At 44.1% G+C, this 18,272-nt stretch overlaps 1 protein-coding gene across 1 annotated transcript in view; it reads left to right on the forward strand.

Annotated features, from left to right (window-relative positions):
• The window catches only part of man1a2 (mannosidase, alpha, class 1A, member 2), a gene marked incomplete in the record, with an annotated part of 364,168 nt that extends 346,394 nt beyond the window's left edge, over positions 1-17,774 (forward strand). The window contains 2 exon segments of the mRNA XM_037687118.1: positions 13,627-13,742; positions 16,713-17,774. Of these exon segments, the coding sequence (XP_037543046.1) occupies positions 13,627-13,742; positions 16,713-16,848 (252 nt within the window).
• Positions 17,775-18,272: the final 498 nt, after the last annotated feature.

The following is an 18,272-nucleotide window of genomic DNA, read 5'->3' on the forward strand; positions in this document are numbered from 1 at the left end:
CCATAGACTTCCAAAAACATTTATGGGGAAACCAAACACCCAATCTCAAGTCGTTCGTCTAAAAGACAACAGACAATTGAACCAAACTATATTTTGCCATGTAAAGCTAACTTAAACCAAGTTAGGAATGGAAAAATAGTTTGGAACACTCTTCTATAGGTATAAATCCCTATAGTTACCCTTTTCAGCATGTTCCATCCCTTAACTGGTAGCTGTAGCTATTCTCAATCATAATAGCTTACACACCAGGTGCATATAGTTTAAGGCCTTATGTAAAATCCCCTTCATAAGCCCACCTTAAACCACATAATTGCATGTCACATTGAACCAGAACGGCACAGACTGGACATCCAACCAGCAACGACCTTCGCTGGAGGAGACCTGCAATCCTGACGTTGGTCTCCACTCTTCATCCAGTGGCCGCATCTTCAGTTCAATCCAAGGGAACCCCTCTGTATGCTGACCAATCAACACTTCCAATCGTTGTGGATTAATCGTTGTGGATTATATGACTTTTTCCAATGGATTACAGACTCTGTTTCCAAGGGGTTAAAGCATTGCTACAATGGAATTACCAACAACATTATGGATTACATCCTTTGACTTTTGTTTTCCTTGCTGGATTACATCAAGACCAGGGACATTCGAAGGCGTAAGTTCATGTTGGAATTCATCCCCATGGACAGGCGATGATTTCCAAAGGGGGGACTGTAGTGAACTAGGCCTCAGGTCAAATCTGGCCTTGAGGGGCCTTCCTGAAAAAAGAACTGTATTTCATTGATTTGAGTCCAGAAACACAAGATTGGGTCCATCCAGAAGACTTTCTAAGTGTCCTGCACTGATCAATTGAAAGAACACTCTCTTTTTCTATTATCATTACTATTTTACAAATGTCTTGATAATCAAATTGTGTTTAGTTCAAACCATTTTCAAATGTTGAAGTGAACTACTCATTTTTAAATCAACTGTGAAACAGTATTAGTGATTTTAATCCTCATTCAAAGTAGAAATCAGGTTAATGATGCATTGTCTGATTTTCTGTCTTCAATGAGCAAGTTGTGTAAGTTGGTCAAAGTTCAAGTTTCGGTCAACTGCAAGTTTACTGAAAAAGAAATGTCATGTTTAACTTTTTCAGGCAGATATGAGAGAGTTGACTCCACGAAGTCTGAGTTCTTCATAACAATCTTCTGTCTGTTCTTAAACACTTAATCTTTTTCCTTGACTTTTTAATAACACCTTACATCACAAAAACACACCTCTGTTTGGTCCAACCGACCAATCAGAAAGTCCTCAAATGAACCGGAAGTGACCCTTTTTAAAAGGTGCAACACTTCCTAGTTCACAGCAGTTCTGCAGGAGCTCGAGAAGAACAGAGAGTGGGGAGGTTCCAGCTCCAGTCGAGTTCAGAGGAGGAGTTCACGAGTTCTGGAGAGCTCAGTAGTTCTGAGAAGTTCTCGGCAGTTCTGGGAAGAACGCTGAGGAGAACGCTGAGAGAATGCTGTGAGTTGGTTCCGAGAGAGTTCCAGAGTTCAGAAGGCTGGAATTCAGGATGCTGGAGGAAGAGTAACTAAGCTGACGAGAGAAGATCAGGGGAATTATGAAATGTCTGTTCTGGATGATCTCACGACTCCTGAGGTTTAGCTGTTCTTACGGAGACGCTGGAAGAGTTGAAAGGAAAGCTCTACACCAACGCTGAAACTATCATCTGCAAAGGTAAAGAGTCGATCTCAACCAAAGTGTACCGTGGTTTAAGCTGGTCTAGAAGGAGCATGCTGTTCTGGTTATAACAGACAAATTCCCTCACCCATCTCTCTCAAGATAAACTTCATTTTCCATCTTTAAAATTCTTCTATCCTGCTAGCAGATCATTCCAGATATTTTTAGAAATGTCTGTTGTACAGCTGGAAGCAAGGGAAACAATCGCCGTATTGTTTCCTCCTTGTAAAACTTGCTAAATTAGCCATGTTGTTATTTTTAATTTGCCAATTAATGTAAATGTGTGATCTTAAATTTTGATTCTGAAAATAAATGACCACGTTCATTTTGATGGGTCAAAGGAAATTAACGTCTCACGTTACGTTTTTAATTATTCAATGCACGATATTATCCAGTCCAGAAAAATGAAAGAATCCGTTTAATTTATGAATATATCACAGAATATGTTCATCTACAACTAATATAACAAACTAAATCATTCTAAGTTTATTTGAGTAAATAAAAATTCTAATGCCTCGACTTTTGTATACACACGCGTGGAACAAAAGTAGTCTAATCTAATGGTCAAGGGACATAAAACATGAAAGAGGAGAATTTGGGGAAAAATAAAACAAAAATTGGAAGCTTAGAACTAGGGGATGTTGGTAAGTTCCAATATTCCAGGGGCATGTGAGCTGGTCGACTCGTTTAAGTCTCCCTCGTCATGTAGTTGGCTGAGTTCTAAGACTGCCTGAGGGAGTCTGGTTCTCTTTCGTTTGACTAATTTGGACAAATGGGTAGTACATTTGTTGATTTGACCTTGTAGAGACCTAGTACGGTGGAGATACAAGAACACAATGACTGTGGTACTAAGATAGCCTAAGATAACTAAAGCCATAATCAAAGTGTCAGCTGTAGACCATGCATAGCTTAGGGTTTGGACCGGGGTTTTAGAGTGTGTTGTTATTTCTTTCAGCACTTGATGTACGGGTCCTACGTCAATGATCTTGGTGCCCTTGAATTGTAGATGTTCAATGGTTTTCGCATCTAGTTCTAAGGTAAAGTTCCTAAAGAAGTCAGGGACTTCGAGATCAGCTTCATATTGATCTGGATATAGGTAGAAAAGGGCAACTTCATCAATGTGAACTATAGCACCCTCAGGAACTGTAATCCACATTGTTTTTACTGGGAGATTAACACGGGTGGAAGTGTTGTGTTGTCATAAGCTATTTTAGCATATCTTGCTGGGGTGTTAACTGTTAGGATATTTTTAATCTAGACTGGTCTTATGGTTTTGATCTGCTCAGAGACGGGATTATAATGAAATTATGACCCGGTTCTGATTTGGTTAAACTGGGCCAGCAGCTCTCAAGAGTGTCTCCCTGGGATTTCAATATCTGTCAAATAGTTTAGTCTGCTTGCCACATCACGTAGAAAGGCTTTGAAGCACCGTCTCATATTTCCTAACACGTCAGTCCACATAAGACCACACTTAGCCATGCCCCCTCATACACTGATAGGCTGAGCTCCCCTTCTGCAAAAGGAGGAGTCATAGGACCCCATAAATTAGAAATGACACGGGACTTCGAGGCTCTTCTGGCTCTGTGAACGCGTCACAGTCCGGAGAGTCCAGCGCTGTAACTTGAAGTCTTTTCCTGCCTTTTTTAATATAGTTGATAAAACTTAATTGACATTTCCTTGATTTATTTGTTAGCATGAGTTGCCACTTCCGAGGGAGGTTTGAGCCGGGGGTAAAGACGTGGGCTGGAGGGGGTTTCTGGATCCGGTGGTCCGCAGCCAGCTCCCGTCTTTAACATAACTAACCAACGGGACCTCACTATTTCCACTTGGGTCGTAGTAATTTGGCAATGTGAGGTCAAAGTAGTGGTGCATTTAGAGTCTTTTGACACTGTGTCAATTCTGCAAATGCCGATGGTGTTGTCACGCATGAATGGCTTGCTAGGGCAGATAGTGTATGTCTCGGGTGAGGGTACACATATTAAAATTTGGAGCAAGATACAGATTAGGAGTATTATCATGGTAGGCCACAATGGTTGGTGTGTTGATTTTGACATAGGTTTCTCCGTTCCAATTTCAAACATTTACAACGTCTTTTAGCCTATAAACATTGTTTCTAGAAATAATGGGTAGATTTATGAGGAACGCGATTTCACGGGCTTCTTGGTGGACATGAAGGGGAATTGATAAGATGCATCTTCAAAAACCTAGAGGAGGGGGGTTGGCCTCCCCAACTTTTGGTTTTATTATTGGGCTGCTAACATCAGATGCTTAGTGTTCTGGTATTTTTACCATAGCCTGAGTAACTGCCCTGACTGGGTGACTATGGAATTCCACAGCAACAATAATATATCTATACCGGCTATGCTTTGTTCTCCACTTTCACTCTCCTCACCCAACTCCATTTTAAATCCTGTAGTGAAACATTCACTAAAAATATGGGGCCAGTTTAGGAAATATTTTAAACTTCAGGATTTTTCCCCTCTAAGCCCCATTGCACTTAACCATTTGTTTAAACCATCTGTTCAGGATGGGGTGTTCCTGGGGTGGCACAGGAGCGGTCTTACTCATCTTAAGGACCTTTTCATTGAGAAGAAATTGGCATCATTTGAACAACTTAGCAATAAGTACGGTCTACCACAATCCCACTTTTTCAGATGTTTACAAGCCAGAAATGTTATTCAGTCCCATCTTTCAGGCTCAGTTTCTCTACCAGAGCCTACACTGTTGGAAATCATCTTACAATTGAACCCGACCCATAAAGGGCTGATTTCAAGGCTTTACATTCTAATGCTGAACATGATGGAGACCTCGTCACCCAAACTCAAAACTTTATGGGAGGAGGACCTGGGCATGACCATTCCAGACGAGACATGGGCTTCTCAAAATCAGAATCAGTTTATTATTGCCATGTCAATGAACGAGGTTCACAAACTAGGAATTTGCTTCGACATAAAGGTGCAAATAGTAATAAAGTAAAATAAAGTAAAAATGAAAACATAACATAAAACATGTGTACACCCATACAATAGAAAACAATAAAAAAGCTTAGAAAACAGTACAGATGGAGTATTCAATTATAATACAGATGTAATGTGACCAAAGTAGAAATTATGAGGTAACATTATGAGTGTTCAGGAGTCCAACAGCAGAGGGGAAGAAACTGTTCTTTTGGCGGGAGGTTCTGGTCCGAATGGACTGAAACCTCCTGCCTGAGGGGAGTGGTTCGAACAGACCTTGTGCAGGGTGAGCAGGGTCAGCTGTGATCCGACCTGCTCGCCTCACAGTCCTGGAGACGTACAGGTTGTGGAGGGATGAAAGGCTGCAGCCGATCACCTTCTCAGCTGAGCGCACAACACGTTGCAGTCTGAGTCTGTCCCTGGCAGTGGCCCTAGCGTACCACACCATGATGGAGGAGCTGAGGATGGACTCGATGATGGCCGTGTAGAACTGCACCATCAGCTTGGCCGGCAGCTTGGCCTTCTTCAGCTGTTGCAGGAAGTACAGTCTCTGCTGGGCCTTCTTGATGAGGGAGCTGATGGTTGGCTCCCACTTGAGGTCCTGGGTGATGGTGGTGCCGAGGAACCGATAAGAGTTTGCAGTGGTGATGGGGGTATCATTACAGGTGAGTGGGGGCAGAGGGGCTGTGGCTTTCGTGAAGTCCACAATCATCTCCACTGTCTTCCGGGCATTGAGTTCCAGGTTGTGGCTGCTGTACCAGGTTACCAGCCGGTCCACCTCCCTCCTGTATGCAGACTCATCACCGTCCGAGATGAGCCCGATGAGGGTGGTGTCATCTGCAAACTTAATAAGTTTCACAGAGTCGTGGCTGGAAGTGCAGCAGTTGGTGTACAGGGAGAAAAGCAGGGGGGAAAGCACACAGCCCTGTGGAGATCCTGTGCTTACAGTCTGAGTGTCCGAGACAGCTCTCCCCAGCCGCATGCACTGACTCCGGTCTGTCAGGAAGTCTGTGATCCACCTGCAGGTGGAGTCAGGTACATGGAGCAGGGAGAGCTTGTCTTGGAGCAGAGCAGGGAGGATGGTGTTAAATGCAGAGCTGAAGTCCACGAACAGGATTCTGGCGTAGGTTCCTGGGGAGTCCAGGTGCTGCAGGATGAAGTGGAGAGCCAGGTTTATTGCATCATCTACAGACCTGTTGACCCTGTATGCAAAATGCAGGGGGTCCATGAGGGGGTTGGTGATGGACTTGAGGTGAGATAAAACGTTCAAAGGTTTTCATGACTACAGATGTGAGAGCTACAGGTCTGTAGTCATTTAGTCCTGTGACACATGGCTTCTTGGGGACAGGGACGATGATGGAGGACTTGAAACAGGCTGGGACGTGGCATAACTCCAAAGACGAGTTGAAGATCCCTGTGAAGACCAAAGCCAACTCTCCAGCACAGTGTCTCAGCGTGGAGGGTGACACAAGGTCTGGGCCTGCAGCCTTATGTGTGTTCAGCCTTTTAAAAAGCCTCCTTACTTCATCCTGTTGTACAGAGATAGCAGGGGGTTGTCGAGGGCAGTCCAAAGTCGTTTAACCAATAGTTAAACCAGTTGAGCTGGAGGTGGTGTGGAGGATGGAGGAATGTGAGTCCATGACTTCAAAGCGTGAATAATAATGCATTTTATTTGTCAGCGCCTTTCAAAACACCCAAGGACACTTCACAGCATTAAAAACACAGTATTAAACAATATAAAATAACTATTAAAAACACTAAACCAAAAAGAAAATAACATTTAAAAATAACAGTTAAAGTGGAAAGGCTAGCTTGAACAGATGAGTTTTGAGTTTTGATTTGAAGGTCAGAAGGCAGTCAATGTTACGGATGTCTGGGGGAAGAGCATTCCAGAGCTGGGGAGCAGAGTGAGAAAAGGCTCTGTGTCCCATGGTGCTGAGGCGGACAAGAGGCATGTTAAGGTGGATGAAAGTGGAAGAACGAAGGGAGCGTGAATGGGTGGTAATGTGCAGGAGATCTAACAGGTAAGGAGGGACAAGGTTGTGGATGGCCTTGAAAGTGAACAACAAGATTTTAAATTCAATTCTGAATGTGACTGGAAGCCAGTGAAGTTGCTGTAAAACTGGGGTGATGTGGTGAAATGAGGGGGTTTTGGTGACGATGCGGGCAGCTGAATTTTGAACCATTTGAAGCTTACGGATTAATTTGTGAGGCAGACCAAAGAGGAGAGAGTTACAGTAATCAATTCGAGAAATGACCAGACTGTGGACCAGGATGGAAGCAGAGTGTGGAGAGAGGGATGGACGGAGACGGTTGATATTTCGAAGGTGGAAATATGCAGACCGGGTAATACTGTTGATGTGAGAGTGGAAAGAGAGAGTGCTGTCAAGAATGACACCCAGACTCTTGACGTGAGGGGAGGGAGAAACCAAGGAGTTGTCGATGGTGAGTGAGAAACTGTTAACTTTAGATAAGGTGGATTTAGTGCCAATGAGTAGAAACTCTGTTTTATCACTGTTTAATTTCAGGAAGTTAGACGTGAACCAGGATTTAATTTCAGCTAAGCAGGAAGTGAGGAAGGAGGGAGGAAGTGAAGAGTTAGGTGCAGTGGATAAAAAGAGCTGGGTGTTATCGGCAAAACAGTGGAAATGGATGTTAAATTTACGAAAGATATTACCAAGGGGGAGAAGGTAGATGATGAAAAGAAGGGGCCCCAGGACAGAGCCTTGGGGCACACCTGAAGTCACAGGAGAGGAATGGGATCTGAATGATTGCAGTTGGATGAACTGAGTGCGGCCAGAGAGATATGACTGAAACCAAGCGAGGGGTGTGTGGGTGATGCCAATGGATGAAAGTCTGTGGAGGAGAATGTTGTGGGAGATGGTATCAAAAGCCGCACTGAGATCGAGGAGGATGAGGAGAGAAAGTAATCCAGAATCTGCTGCCATAAGAAGAGAGTTGGTGATAGTGAGGAGAGCAGATTCTGTGCTATGACCGGGCGGAAACCAGACTGGAACTGTTCATATAGACTGTTATCGGTTAAATGAAGGTGGAGTTGAGAGGCGACTGTTTTTTCCAGAATTTTGGAGAATGGAAGGTTAGAAATAGCACGGAGATTATCGAAAGTATCGGAATCCAATCCAGGTTTTTTAAGGATTGGAGTGATAACTGCAGTTTTGAAAATAACTTGGACAGTTTCAGAGGAAAGAGAAGAGTGAATGATGGCAGAAATGAACGGAAGAAGTGACAAAATGCAAGATTTAACAAGCGCTGTAGGGAGAGGATCCAGTGAGCATGTAGAAGGCTTGGATTTATGGATAAGTTTGGCTATTTCAGAGGCAGGAGGAAGCTGAAAGACAGAAAAAGGTTGACTAGGCGGATAAGGTACAGAGGAGGGAGAAAGAGGAGAGACAGGACAAAGTTGCTGATGAATTTGACTGATTTTATTGTTAAAAAAGAACATGAGAGAATTACATGTGTTGTCTGAGTAGAAGTGAGAGGGAAGAGAGTCAGGAGGGTGAAAAGTATTGTTGAGTAATGAAAACAGGATCTTTGTGTTACCTTTGTTAGAAGAAATGAGGCCAGAGTAATAAGAATGTTTAGTTTGTGAGATCAAGTTCTTGTAGTGTGATGTATGCGAAATGTACATGTCCCTGTGGATGGTAAGACCGGATTTTTTTGTAGAGTTGTTCAAGTTGACAACATTTGGCTTTGATGGTCCCAAGTTCAGAAGTAAACCAGGGGGCAGAATGAGTAAAGGTAACAGATCGAGTTTTAACAGGAGCAAGGGAGTTGAGAATATGGGTTAAGTGATAATTGTATTGAACAGTGAGTTGATCCAGAGTCAGAAGATGATCAGGGATCAGAGTGGAAGAAATATCAGTGGAAAGGGAATCCAAATTGATGTCTTTAATATTCCTGAACGAGATGAGTCGGGCTGTCTTGGTTGATGAAACACACAGAGGAATATGGAATGAAAGGAAAAAATGGTCAGAAAAGGTGAGTTCATCGTATTTGCAGTCAACAAGTGTAAGTCCAGAACAACAAATCAAGTCCAGTGTATGTCCTTTAATATGGGTGGAAAAATCAACATGTATATTTAATCCAGAACTCTCCATGCAGGATAGAAAATCATTGGTGAGTGAAAGGTTAAGATTGTCAATATGGATATTAAAATCTCCCAATAAAATAATATTAGGTGACATGGCAGACAGTTGAGAAAGAAAGGCAGAAAATTCATTTAAAAAATCTTTGTGAGGTCTTGGGGGGCGATAAACAGTGGCAATGATGGTGGGGGTGGGTCCAGACAGTTTACACACAACGCTCTCAAAAGAGCTGACCTCAGGAACACTCACAGGCAAAACCTTCCAACTCTCGCAATGAATTATCGCGAGACCACCCCCGCGACCGGAGCTGCGGGGTTGAGAGATGTAAACAAAGCCAAGTGGAGTGGAGTCATTGAGTCGTGAAAAGTCCAGAGATTGTAGCCAAGTTTCTGTCAAACAGAGAAAGTCAAGCTTACAGTCGGTGAGGAGATCCTGGATGTGATGTCCTTTTTTCCGTGAGAGAACGGATGTTGAGCAGACCAAAGTTGACAGACGTGGAGTTAGCAGATGGGTTAGCTGACCTGGCTAGGCTGGCTAACATGTTGCGATCTGAAGACCGGGTGGCTTTTCTGGGAGCTCGATGGTTGTTGGTCCAAAATGAGTGGATGGGTTTTGACCTGTCGAGCTGGAAGTTACGGTGAGACCCACGGTGGATGTATCTCCGGCAGGGCAGGAAAGCAATGTCTGGGTGGAGATACAACATCACCGGCGAAGGATTGGGCTGGTGCCAACACAGCCGAAGAAGTTCATCAGCGGAATATTGTAGAACTGCCACAGGTTCAGTGAGGAGTGACAGGAGAGTCCATACAAGTAGAAACCAGGCATAAAAATGACTGCTCCACATCGTGAGGCGAAGGAGTCAAATGAGGGCATGAAGCTGGTCGGTGTTTGACAGGTAAGCCAATATCATTTGACTTGATAGCACACAATCACAGTGTGGTAAAAGCTGGATTGAAGGCAGGCAAATGTAGTAACCGTCGATTAGCGATCACAAGACGGTTAAAAAATTTGCAGAAAAGGAAATAAAATGTCTAAAGTTTACCGACGAGCAGTGGCGGCAAAATGCGCCAGCGTCCACTCATCAAGGATCACCTGTCTATATAGAATAGAAGTTGTTCAGATAGTTTGCCAGTTTGAGATTGTCTGTAGAATGAGGTGCTCTGGGCTTGTAATTAGTTATCTCTTTCAGCCCCCTCCAGACAGAGGCAGTCGTTTGCAGAGAACTGTTGTTCCAGCCGTGTGTTGTACCTGGATTTAGCCTTCGACACCTCCCTGCTAAATCCATACTTTGCACGTCTGTAGTTGTCTCTGTCCCCCTCTCTGAAAGCAGCCTCCTTCTGCTGACGAAGCTGTCTTAGTTTGGATGTGAACCAGGGTTTATCATTATTGAAAATGACTCTGGAGCGTGATGGGATGATGCTATCCTCACAGAAATGTATATATGACGTCACAGTGTTTGTGTATTTGTCTAGACTGTCTGTAGAAGCCCTGAACAGGTCCCAGTCTGTGGTGTCCAAACACGTGCGTAGCTCCTTCACAGCTTCACTGGTCCACTTTTTGGGTGTCCTCACCACAGGTTTTGAGAGCTTCAGTCTCTGTCTGTATGCAGGTATGAGGTGAATCATCTCATGATCTGAGAGACCCAGGGCAGCACGAGGCACAGCATGATAAGCACCGCTCACTGTGGTGTAACAGTGATCCAGCGTGTTCCCCTCTCTGGTCAGGCATTTAATAAACTGTTTATATTTAGGTAGTTCATGCCTGAGGTTTGCTTTGTTAAAATCTCCAAGGATAATAACAAGGGAGTCCGGAAAAGTCCGCTCTACACTCATAATCTGGTTCGCGAGCGCGCGCTCAGCCTCGTGCACGTCCACGCATGGTGGGATGTAAACAGCAGCCAGAATGAATGAAGTGAACTCACGTGGAGAGTAGAACGGTTTGCAGTTTATGAATAGATATTCCAGAGAAGGAGAGCAGTGCTGGGAGATCACTGTCACGTTGGAGCACCAGGCGTTGTTGATAATGAAACAGACTCCTCCGCCTTTTTTCTTTCCTCCGGAAAGTTCCCGCTGTCTGTCAGCGTGGAGGAGCTGGAACCCCTCGAGATGGAGCGCGAAGTCCGGGGTCTGCTCGTTGAGCCATGTTTCCGTGAAGCACAGCACACAGGCGGAGGAAAAATCGCTGTTCCTTCTCATCAGCAGCGCTATCTCGTCCATTTTGTTGTAGAGGGAACGGACGTTGGAGAGGAATATTCCAGGTAAAGGCGTGCGTGTACCGCGCCTCCGGAGACGCACGAGCGCTCCGGCTCTTCTGCCCCTCTTACGAAGTCTCGCTCTTTTGGCCAAAAAGTGCACAAATTCTACAGCAGGCACTAAAAAAACTGGAGTAATATCCTCATGGGTTGTAATTCTGATGTTTAGTAGCTCCTCGCGAGTGTAGGAGCACGCAAACACATGATTAACGCACAAAAACTGAAAAAACAGAGTGCACCAGAATGCCAGGGCAACCGTACTTGGCGCCATCTTGGATTAACTATCTTCTATACTTCTATACTTAAACTTATTAATACATCATATCTGTGTGCACGCCATTGTTTTATTCAGTTTAAAGTGGTACATAGAGCCCACTTCTCCAAAAGCAAACTGTCTCGTATCTATCCGGAAATCACCCCATACTTTGACAAATACAAAACTGCTGAGGCCACACTGGTTCATATGTACTGGTCCTGTCCCAGCCTTGGTCAGTTCTGACAGATGTTTTTAACACCCTGTCCAGATTTCTCAGGGTGCATTCACACCAGCCCTGTTTAGTCCGCTTTAATCAATCTCTAGCTCGTTTTCCTAGAAAGTCCGGTTCGTTTGGGGAGGTGTGAACGCGTCATCGAACTCTGTCACGGAACAAAAAGGCGAACTCTGGCCCAGGCTAAAACCTAGGTCTCGGTCCAGTAGAAGAAAACTCCAGCGCGGTCCGAGTGCAGTGTGAGTGTAAACAGACTGGCCCCGTTCCACAAGCAAGAAGTGGAGTACAGTGCAGGGCAAACAAACACGCATTTCTCTGACCTTATATGGAGCCGTCAGCTGCCTTGTGTGAAAAACAATATTCTCCATGGTCTTCTGCCTCATCTTCTGCTCATGCTGAGTCCATTTTTGAAAAATGACAAAATATAACTCCTAAAACTTGATGCCACTCCGTTTTTTTGTTTTTTTTTTACAAATAGGATGGCTAAAAGAAAAAGGTAAAAAAAAATTAAAAAAAAACAGCTAGATTGTAAGGCGAATGTAGAAAACTAAAAACAGGAACATGTCTGCGTTGGTCCCTGCCAGGAGTCCAACAGATTCTTAAAGCCACTTAGAGAGGTCAAGGTCGAGAGCTTATGTTGAAAGTGCAACAGAGAACGTCAAATGAGACCAATCAAATTCTTTTTGAGGAACATGTTGAGGGAGTATCAGAGAAACTGAGACGTTTATTTTCTAAACATAACGTCCCAGTGGCGTTTAAACCCCAAAATACATTACGGCAAAGACTGGTTCATCCCAAAGATCCAGTCCCCCGGCACAAACAGAGTACTGTTGTGTATGCTGTTCAGTGTCAGGAGGGCTGTGATCAGTCTTACATCGGGGAAACAAAACAGCCACTGGCCAAAAGGATGGCCCAGCACAGAAGATCAACATCATCAGGCCAGGACTCTGCGGTCTACACTCATCTCCAGGCCAGAGGTCACTCTTTCAGGGATGAAGATGTTCACATCCTGGATAGAGAAGAACGATGGTTTGAGAGAGGAGTAAAGGAGGCCATCTTTGTGAAAAGAAACCGTCCATCGTTAAACAGGGGTGGAGGCCTACGTGTTCAACTGTCCCCCTCTTACAATGCTGTGATTGCTAGTATCACTCAGCCCTCTGTGAGTAGTAAACAGTCATCAGTGTGCTAATGACCCATTGTTAGGCTGATGGTCCTTCTTGAGCATGTGATCAGCTGGTTTTGGTTGTCAGCAGCAAACTGGTTGATCCACTCTGAGAAGGTGCTATGTAAGAGACTGAGCTGAAAACAGCACCTCAGACTGAGGAAGTGTCTCGGGCAAGAGACGAAACGTATCTACATTTTTTGTTGTTTTGCTTTGTTTTGGTTTTTTTGAATGTCCAGAGGACCAGATTGAACTTTTTTAGATATGTCTGATGTTATTTTTCTTATAGATATTTGTGTCAGTAGAGAAGCTGACCACGCTATGTTTATGCTCTAAACCACTCATTTACGGGTAATTAATTGTGTTATACTAAATGCTCTGAGTTAAGTCAGTTATGTTTGCACAATGTCTGTTGGTTGTCATGACGACACAACGTGCATGTGAACCACCAGAGGGTGTTGTAGAGCAATTGAATAATTAATTTTAACTGCTGTCTCCATTTATTTTTCTAATTTCTTATTTCATTGAAAAAAAATGGATGTCAGGTTAAAACAGATTGTATTAGATTTATTGTAAAACATTAATGCTAAAACCACTATACGATCACATGTTAAAAAGAATATTGTTAAAAATCATTGTAACAGATATTTGAAAATCTTCACAGTCTTCCTAATGCTCTGCTGTGATGTTTGTGCCAGTAGAGGAGCTGACCATGCTATGTTTATGCTCTGAACCACTCATTTACAGTAAAGTGCTACCGCATCTAACCCATCGGCCTCTGAGAGTGTTAATGACAGGACGGGTTACTCAACTGTTACATTGGTGCCGTGACCGTGGACTTCAATCAAGCTTGCTGCTGTTATATAAATATATATATACATACATATTCTATATAATTATTATTTGTGTTTATTTTCTTCCCTGCCTCCATTCTTGTCATCTTCAGGCCATTGATAAATACTGCCGAGTGAGTGGAGGCTTCTCAGGAGTCAAAGACGTCTACTCATCCAGTCCAACCTATGATGACGTGCAGCAGAGCTTCTTCCTGGCTGAGACGCTCAAGTAAGTTGTTAAAAATCAACCTGTGTTTTCTTTTACACCTGCAGTGAAGAAAATAAGAACTTATTGTATACATCTGTGAAAATGACCTGATGTAAAGTCTGGTTACTGCACAGAGCAGCGAAAGCAGATTGTAACTGAGGGAATTGTGAAGGTGGCTCTCTGCCTCCCTCTGCTGACTCCCAGTTGTTCAGTCAGTCATGGCCAGCCCTGCTGGCTGCTGCTCTGTCTTCCTCCACAATGGATTTAACTCACAAAGCAACAAATGTCTCCAGAATTTGATGTTGGAGCGCAGGTTTTGAAATGTCAGCCTCCACCCCGACTGTGGCATTTCAGTCTTTTTGTGTTATGCAGCCTTTTCTGTCCTTAGTATCTATTCCTGTAATTGTTCCTGTCAGCTGCGAATCAGTCATATCAAAGCGGTTCAGTTTGTTAACCGAGTGTAAACACATCCGTTTTCTCTATCATTTCTTATACAAACTGAACAGCTTATTATGGCGGGTGAAAATGTTATTTAATAAGGGTGTTCATGTACTTTTACCAAACAATCACAGTACATCCAAAAAAGTTCAATCTGGTCCTCTGGACATTCAAAAAAACAAAAAACAAAACAAAGCAAAAAAAAATCTAGAAACGTTTTGTCTCTCATCCAAGAGACTTCCTCTGTCTGAGGTGCTGTTTTCAGCTCAGTCTCTTAAATAGCACCTTCTCAGAGTGGATCAACCAGTTTGTTGCTGACAACCAAAACCAGCATCTCAGGAAATCCAACATTTTACTGACCACATCAACTCTGTGGATAAATACATCAAGTTCACACGAGAAGATGTAAAAAATGGCAAGTTGGCTTTCTTGGACTGTGAGGTCTCAGTCTCTGATAGAGGACATTTGCAAACCGAGGTGTACCGCAAACCCACCCACACAGACCAGTATTTGCAGTTTGACTCCCATCACCCTTTGGAGCACAAGTTAGGAGTCATCAGGACTCTGTATCACAGAGCAGACAGCATCCCCACTAACTCGGGAGCCAGGCAGAAGGAGAAATCCTACACAAAACAGGCTCTAGAGCAATGTGGATATCCTAACTGGGCCTTCCTGAAAGCAGAGAAGAAACCCAAACAGGACTCCAGTCAGCCATCAGGTGAAAAGGAGGAACCCAGACCCAGACCAGTGGTCATTCCGTATGTTGAGGGAGTATCAGAGAAACTGAGACGTTTATTTTCTAAACATAACGTCCCAGTGGCTTTTAAACCCCAAAATACATTACGGCAAAGATTGGTTCATCCCAAATATCTAGTCCCCCGGCACAAACAGAGTAATGTTGTGTATGCTGTTCAGTGTCAGGAGGGCTGTGATCAGTCTTACATCGGGGAAACTAAACAGCCACTGGCCAAAAGGATGGCCCAGCACAGAAGATCAACATCATCAGGCCAGGACTCTGCGGTCTACACTCATCTCCAGGCCAGCGGTCACTCTTTCAAGGATGAAGATGTTCACATCCTGGATAGAAAGGAACGATGGTTTGAGAGAGGAGTAAAGGAGGCCATCTTTGTGAAAAGAAATCGTCCATCATTAAACAGGGGTGGAGGCCTCCGGGTTCAACTGTCCCCCTCTTACAATGCTGTGATTGCTAGTATCACTCAACCCTCTGTGAACAGTAAACAGCCATCAGTGTGCTAATGACCCATTGTTAGGCTGATGGTCCTTCTTGAGCATGTGATCAGCTGGTTTTGGTTGTCAGCAGCAAACTGGTTGATCCACTCTGAGAAGGTGCTATGTAAGAGACTGAGCTGAAAACAGCACCTCAGACTGAGGAAGTCTCTTGAATGAGAGACGAAACGTTTCTAGATTTTTTTTGCTTTGTTTTGTTTTTTGTTTTTTTGAATGTCCAGAGGACCAGATTGAACTTTTTTGGATTTTTCTACCTGGATTATTGAGCATGCATCAGGAAATCACAGTACAGACGATGCAGGAAACCAGGAGAAGAATATGATCGCTGGTCCTGTCTAGAAGAAGGTGCATGTTTTTGCTTTAGCACCCACTACAGAAGGAATTTTTACATTGTTGTTGGACTTATGACCTTACAGTTAGAGGACATGGAGGTAGTTGGAGTGAGGACAGAGTGAGATGGCTCAGAGGATGACTCGCTGTGGCGACCCCTGAAGAGGGAAAAGCTGAAAGAGGAAGTTGGATACATGTCCTGTTTACACTTTAAGGCTCCCACATAGTCGGGCGTACGTCAGTCCGTGGATGTCCGCGTGTACCGGATTAGAGTCGAAGCAGACGCCCGCAGGGCATGTCTGTGCAAAGATCAATTTTTATGACCGTATTTTTTTTTTTTCATTTACCTTTTATTTATCCAGGTATTCTCATTGAGCCACGAGAACTCATTTTCAAGAGAGACCTGTTTAGGGAGCAGATGGGGGTTAAGGGCCTTGCTCATGGGCCCAGAGTGGGGCGAATGAGGATGGGGGCAAGTGTGGGTGCTTCACCTACCCCACCCACAATTTTGATGTTGTCGGGGCCGGGGCGTGAACCGGCGATCTTCGGATCACAAGCCCATCTCTCTAACCTCTGCGCCACCACTCCCCACTAGCATCCTTGGTGTCACCCAATAAACTGTCCGGTGACGGACTGTTTTGTATGCGACACCAATGTATTAAATTCCTCTTCTTCATCCCTGATCTGGTTTAATGGCCTTTTCCTTTGTTTTTTTTTTGTTTCCTCCGGATACATGTAAACCCAAAATCTGACCATGTCAACGCAAATCTTTTACTCTAATTAACATGTTTCCCCCATCGTATCCATGTAAATAGGGCCTTATTGTAAGAGTATTTTTTCTGTGCTCTGTATTTGCAGTTTGGTTTGGTTCAGTCATTTACTTTCTTCTTCCTCACCTTCCTTACCCGCTCTAACTTCTCAACCCTTATCTGTCTTTGCCAACTGCCTCCTCCCATCCCACCTCTTCTCCCTTAGGTATCTGTACTTGCTATTCTCCAACGATGACCTGATGCCATTGGAGAGCTGGGTTTTCAACACAGAGGCTCACCCACTTCCTGTCCTCCACCTGGGCAACATCACCCTGCCCGGCAGCGAGCCTGCTCAGCGGTAGACACACATCCCCCTCTTCTCCTTCTCCACAGCACCAGGGGGCGCCACTGTACTGTCTGCCTGCCTAAAACAAATGCACCCACCATCACCAGACAAACTTCCATTCAGCTTCTTCATGTGGACAGTCATGGACAGGAGGAGATAGAGATGGTGTTGGCAGACCCACAGGGACTGGAGAGGACTGACTCTGCCTTCCCCATCTTCTGCTGTGATGAGCTTTCTGACTCTCCTTGATCTGTCTTCAGAAGGATGGTGGGTGTGCTGCTCAGCCTCCGTTTGGCTTTAACAACAGAGCTGCAAAGCAGAGGCTTAATTTAGTTGTTTAGTTTTTTTTCTGTTTGACCAAACGTTGCTCTCACACACACTCCAGCTGAGCCTCTGAGTGGACATCAGGACTCAGACTCTGAGCACATGGAAAGCTTTCGTTGTTGTTCTCCAGACAAACTTTTGAACTTCACAGGGTCTCTTCACGTCTTTTTTGTTTTTGGACAAACTCTTTACGGAGACACGAGGTTGAATCACAACCCTCCGCTTCTCCCCCCGACCCACTTTGCCCACCTTCTGTTTCATCAGACGGAGCGGGACCTATAGCTGTTAGCAGAACTTGGTGGTCACAGCAGAACCCACCTCTGTCTTGTCACAACAGCGGACCATGAGAAGTAGAGCAGCCTTCCCAACACACCCTCTTGATGTGTTCCAGTTTCTCCTCATTCTGCTGCTACTTGGTCAGATGCTGCTTTTCTACGTCATTTCACTCCAGCTTCTCTCAGAGCTCTTAACGTCCGCCTGATTAAATCAGGTGGTACCTGGTCTCATATCATGCTCATGTGTTTGTGTGGTGGTTCTTTGTTTGTGCACTTTGTACGGAGAAGACTGAGGCAGAAAATGGTGGAGGTGTAGCACTGAAACATGTCAATAAATGATTTGTCTCCCTGCCGAGTTTCTCATGTCACTTTCTCTGTCTCCACTGAACATGTTTGATGCTTTAAGTCATCATGCTGCAGTCTATCTGCTCTTAAACTGGTCAGCTACTTATTTTAGCCTCAAAGATTTCCAACCATCAGACAAAGGTGCAAAGATCATGTCCTTGAAATCTTGTGAGATTCTGACAATTTGCTCACAGAAATAACAGTTAAGCTCTTAAAGTTTCGCTTTCCTTAATCATTTTCAGGTTCAGTTGAACAAAAGACACTGGCATTAGTAGCCACACACACATTCACACACACACACACTCCTGTGTGTGACTACAATTCAAACTAACTTGACCTTGATGCTTTTTGTTTCCTACTTTTTCCATGCTGCAATAAAAAACTCACCTTTGCCCAACATAGCAGATATGTCGTATTTATCTGTTGTTAAAATGTTTTCTAATCTGAGACACGTTGAAGGGATAGGTCAGACATTTTGAGGTGACGTTATGTGGAA

The sequence above is a fragment of the Nematolebias whitei genome, chromosome 13 (genome assembly GCF_014905685.2).
Source record: "Nematolebias whitei isolate Nwh7 chromosome 13, NemWhi1, whole genome shotgun sequence".
Classification (NCBI taxonomy): Eukaryota; Metazoa; Chordata; class Actinopteri; order Cyprinodontiformes; family Rivulidae; genus Nematolebias; species Nematolebias whitei.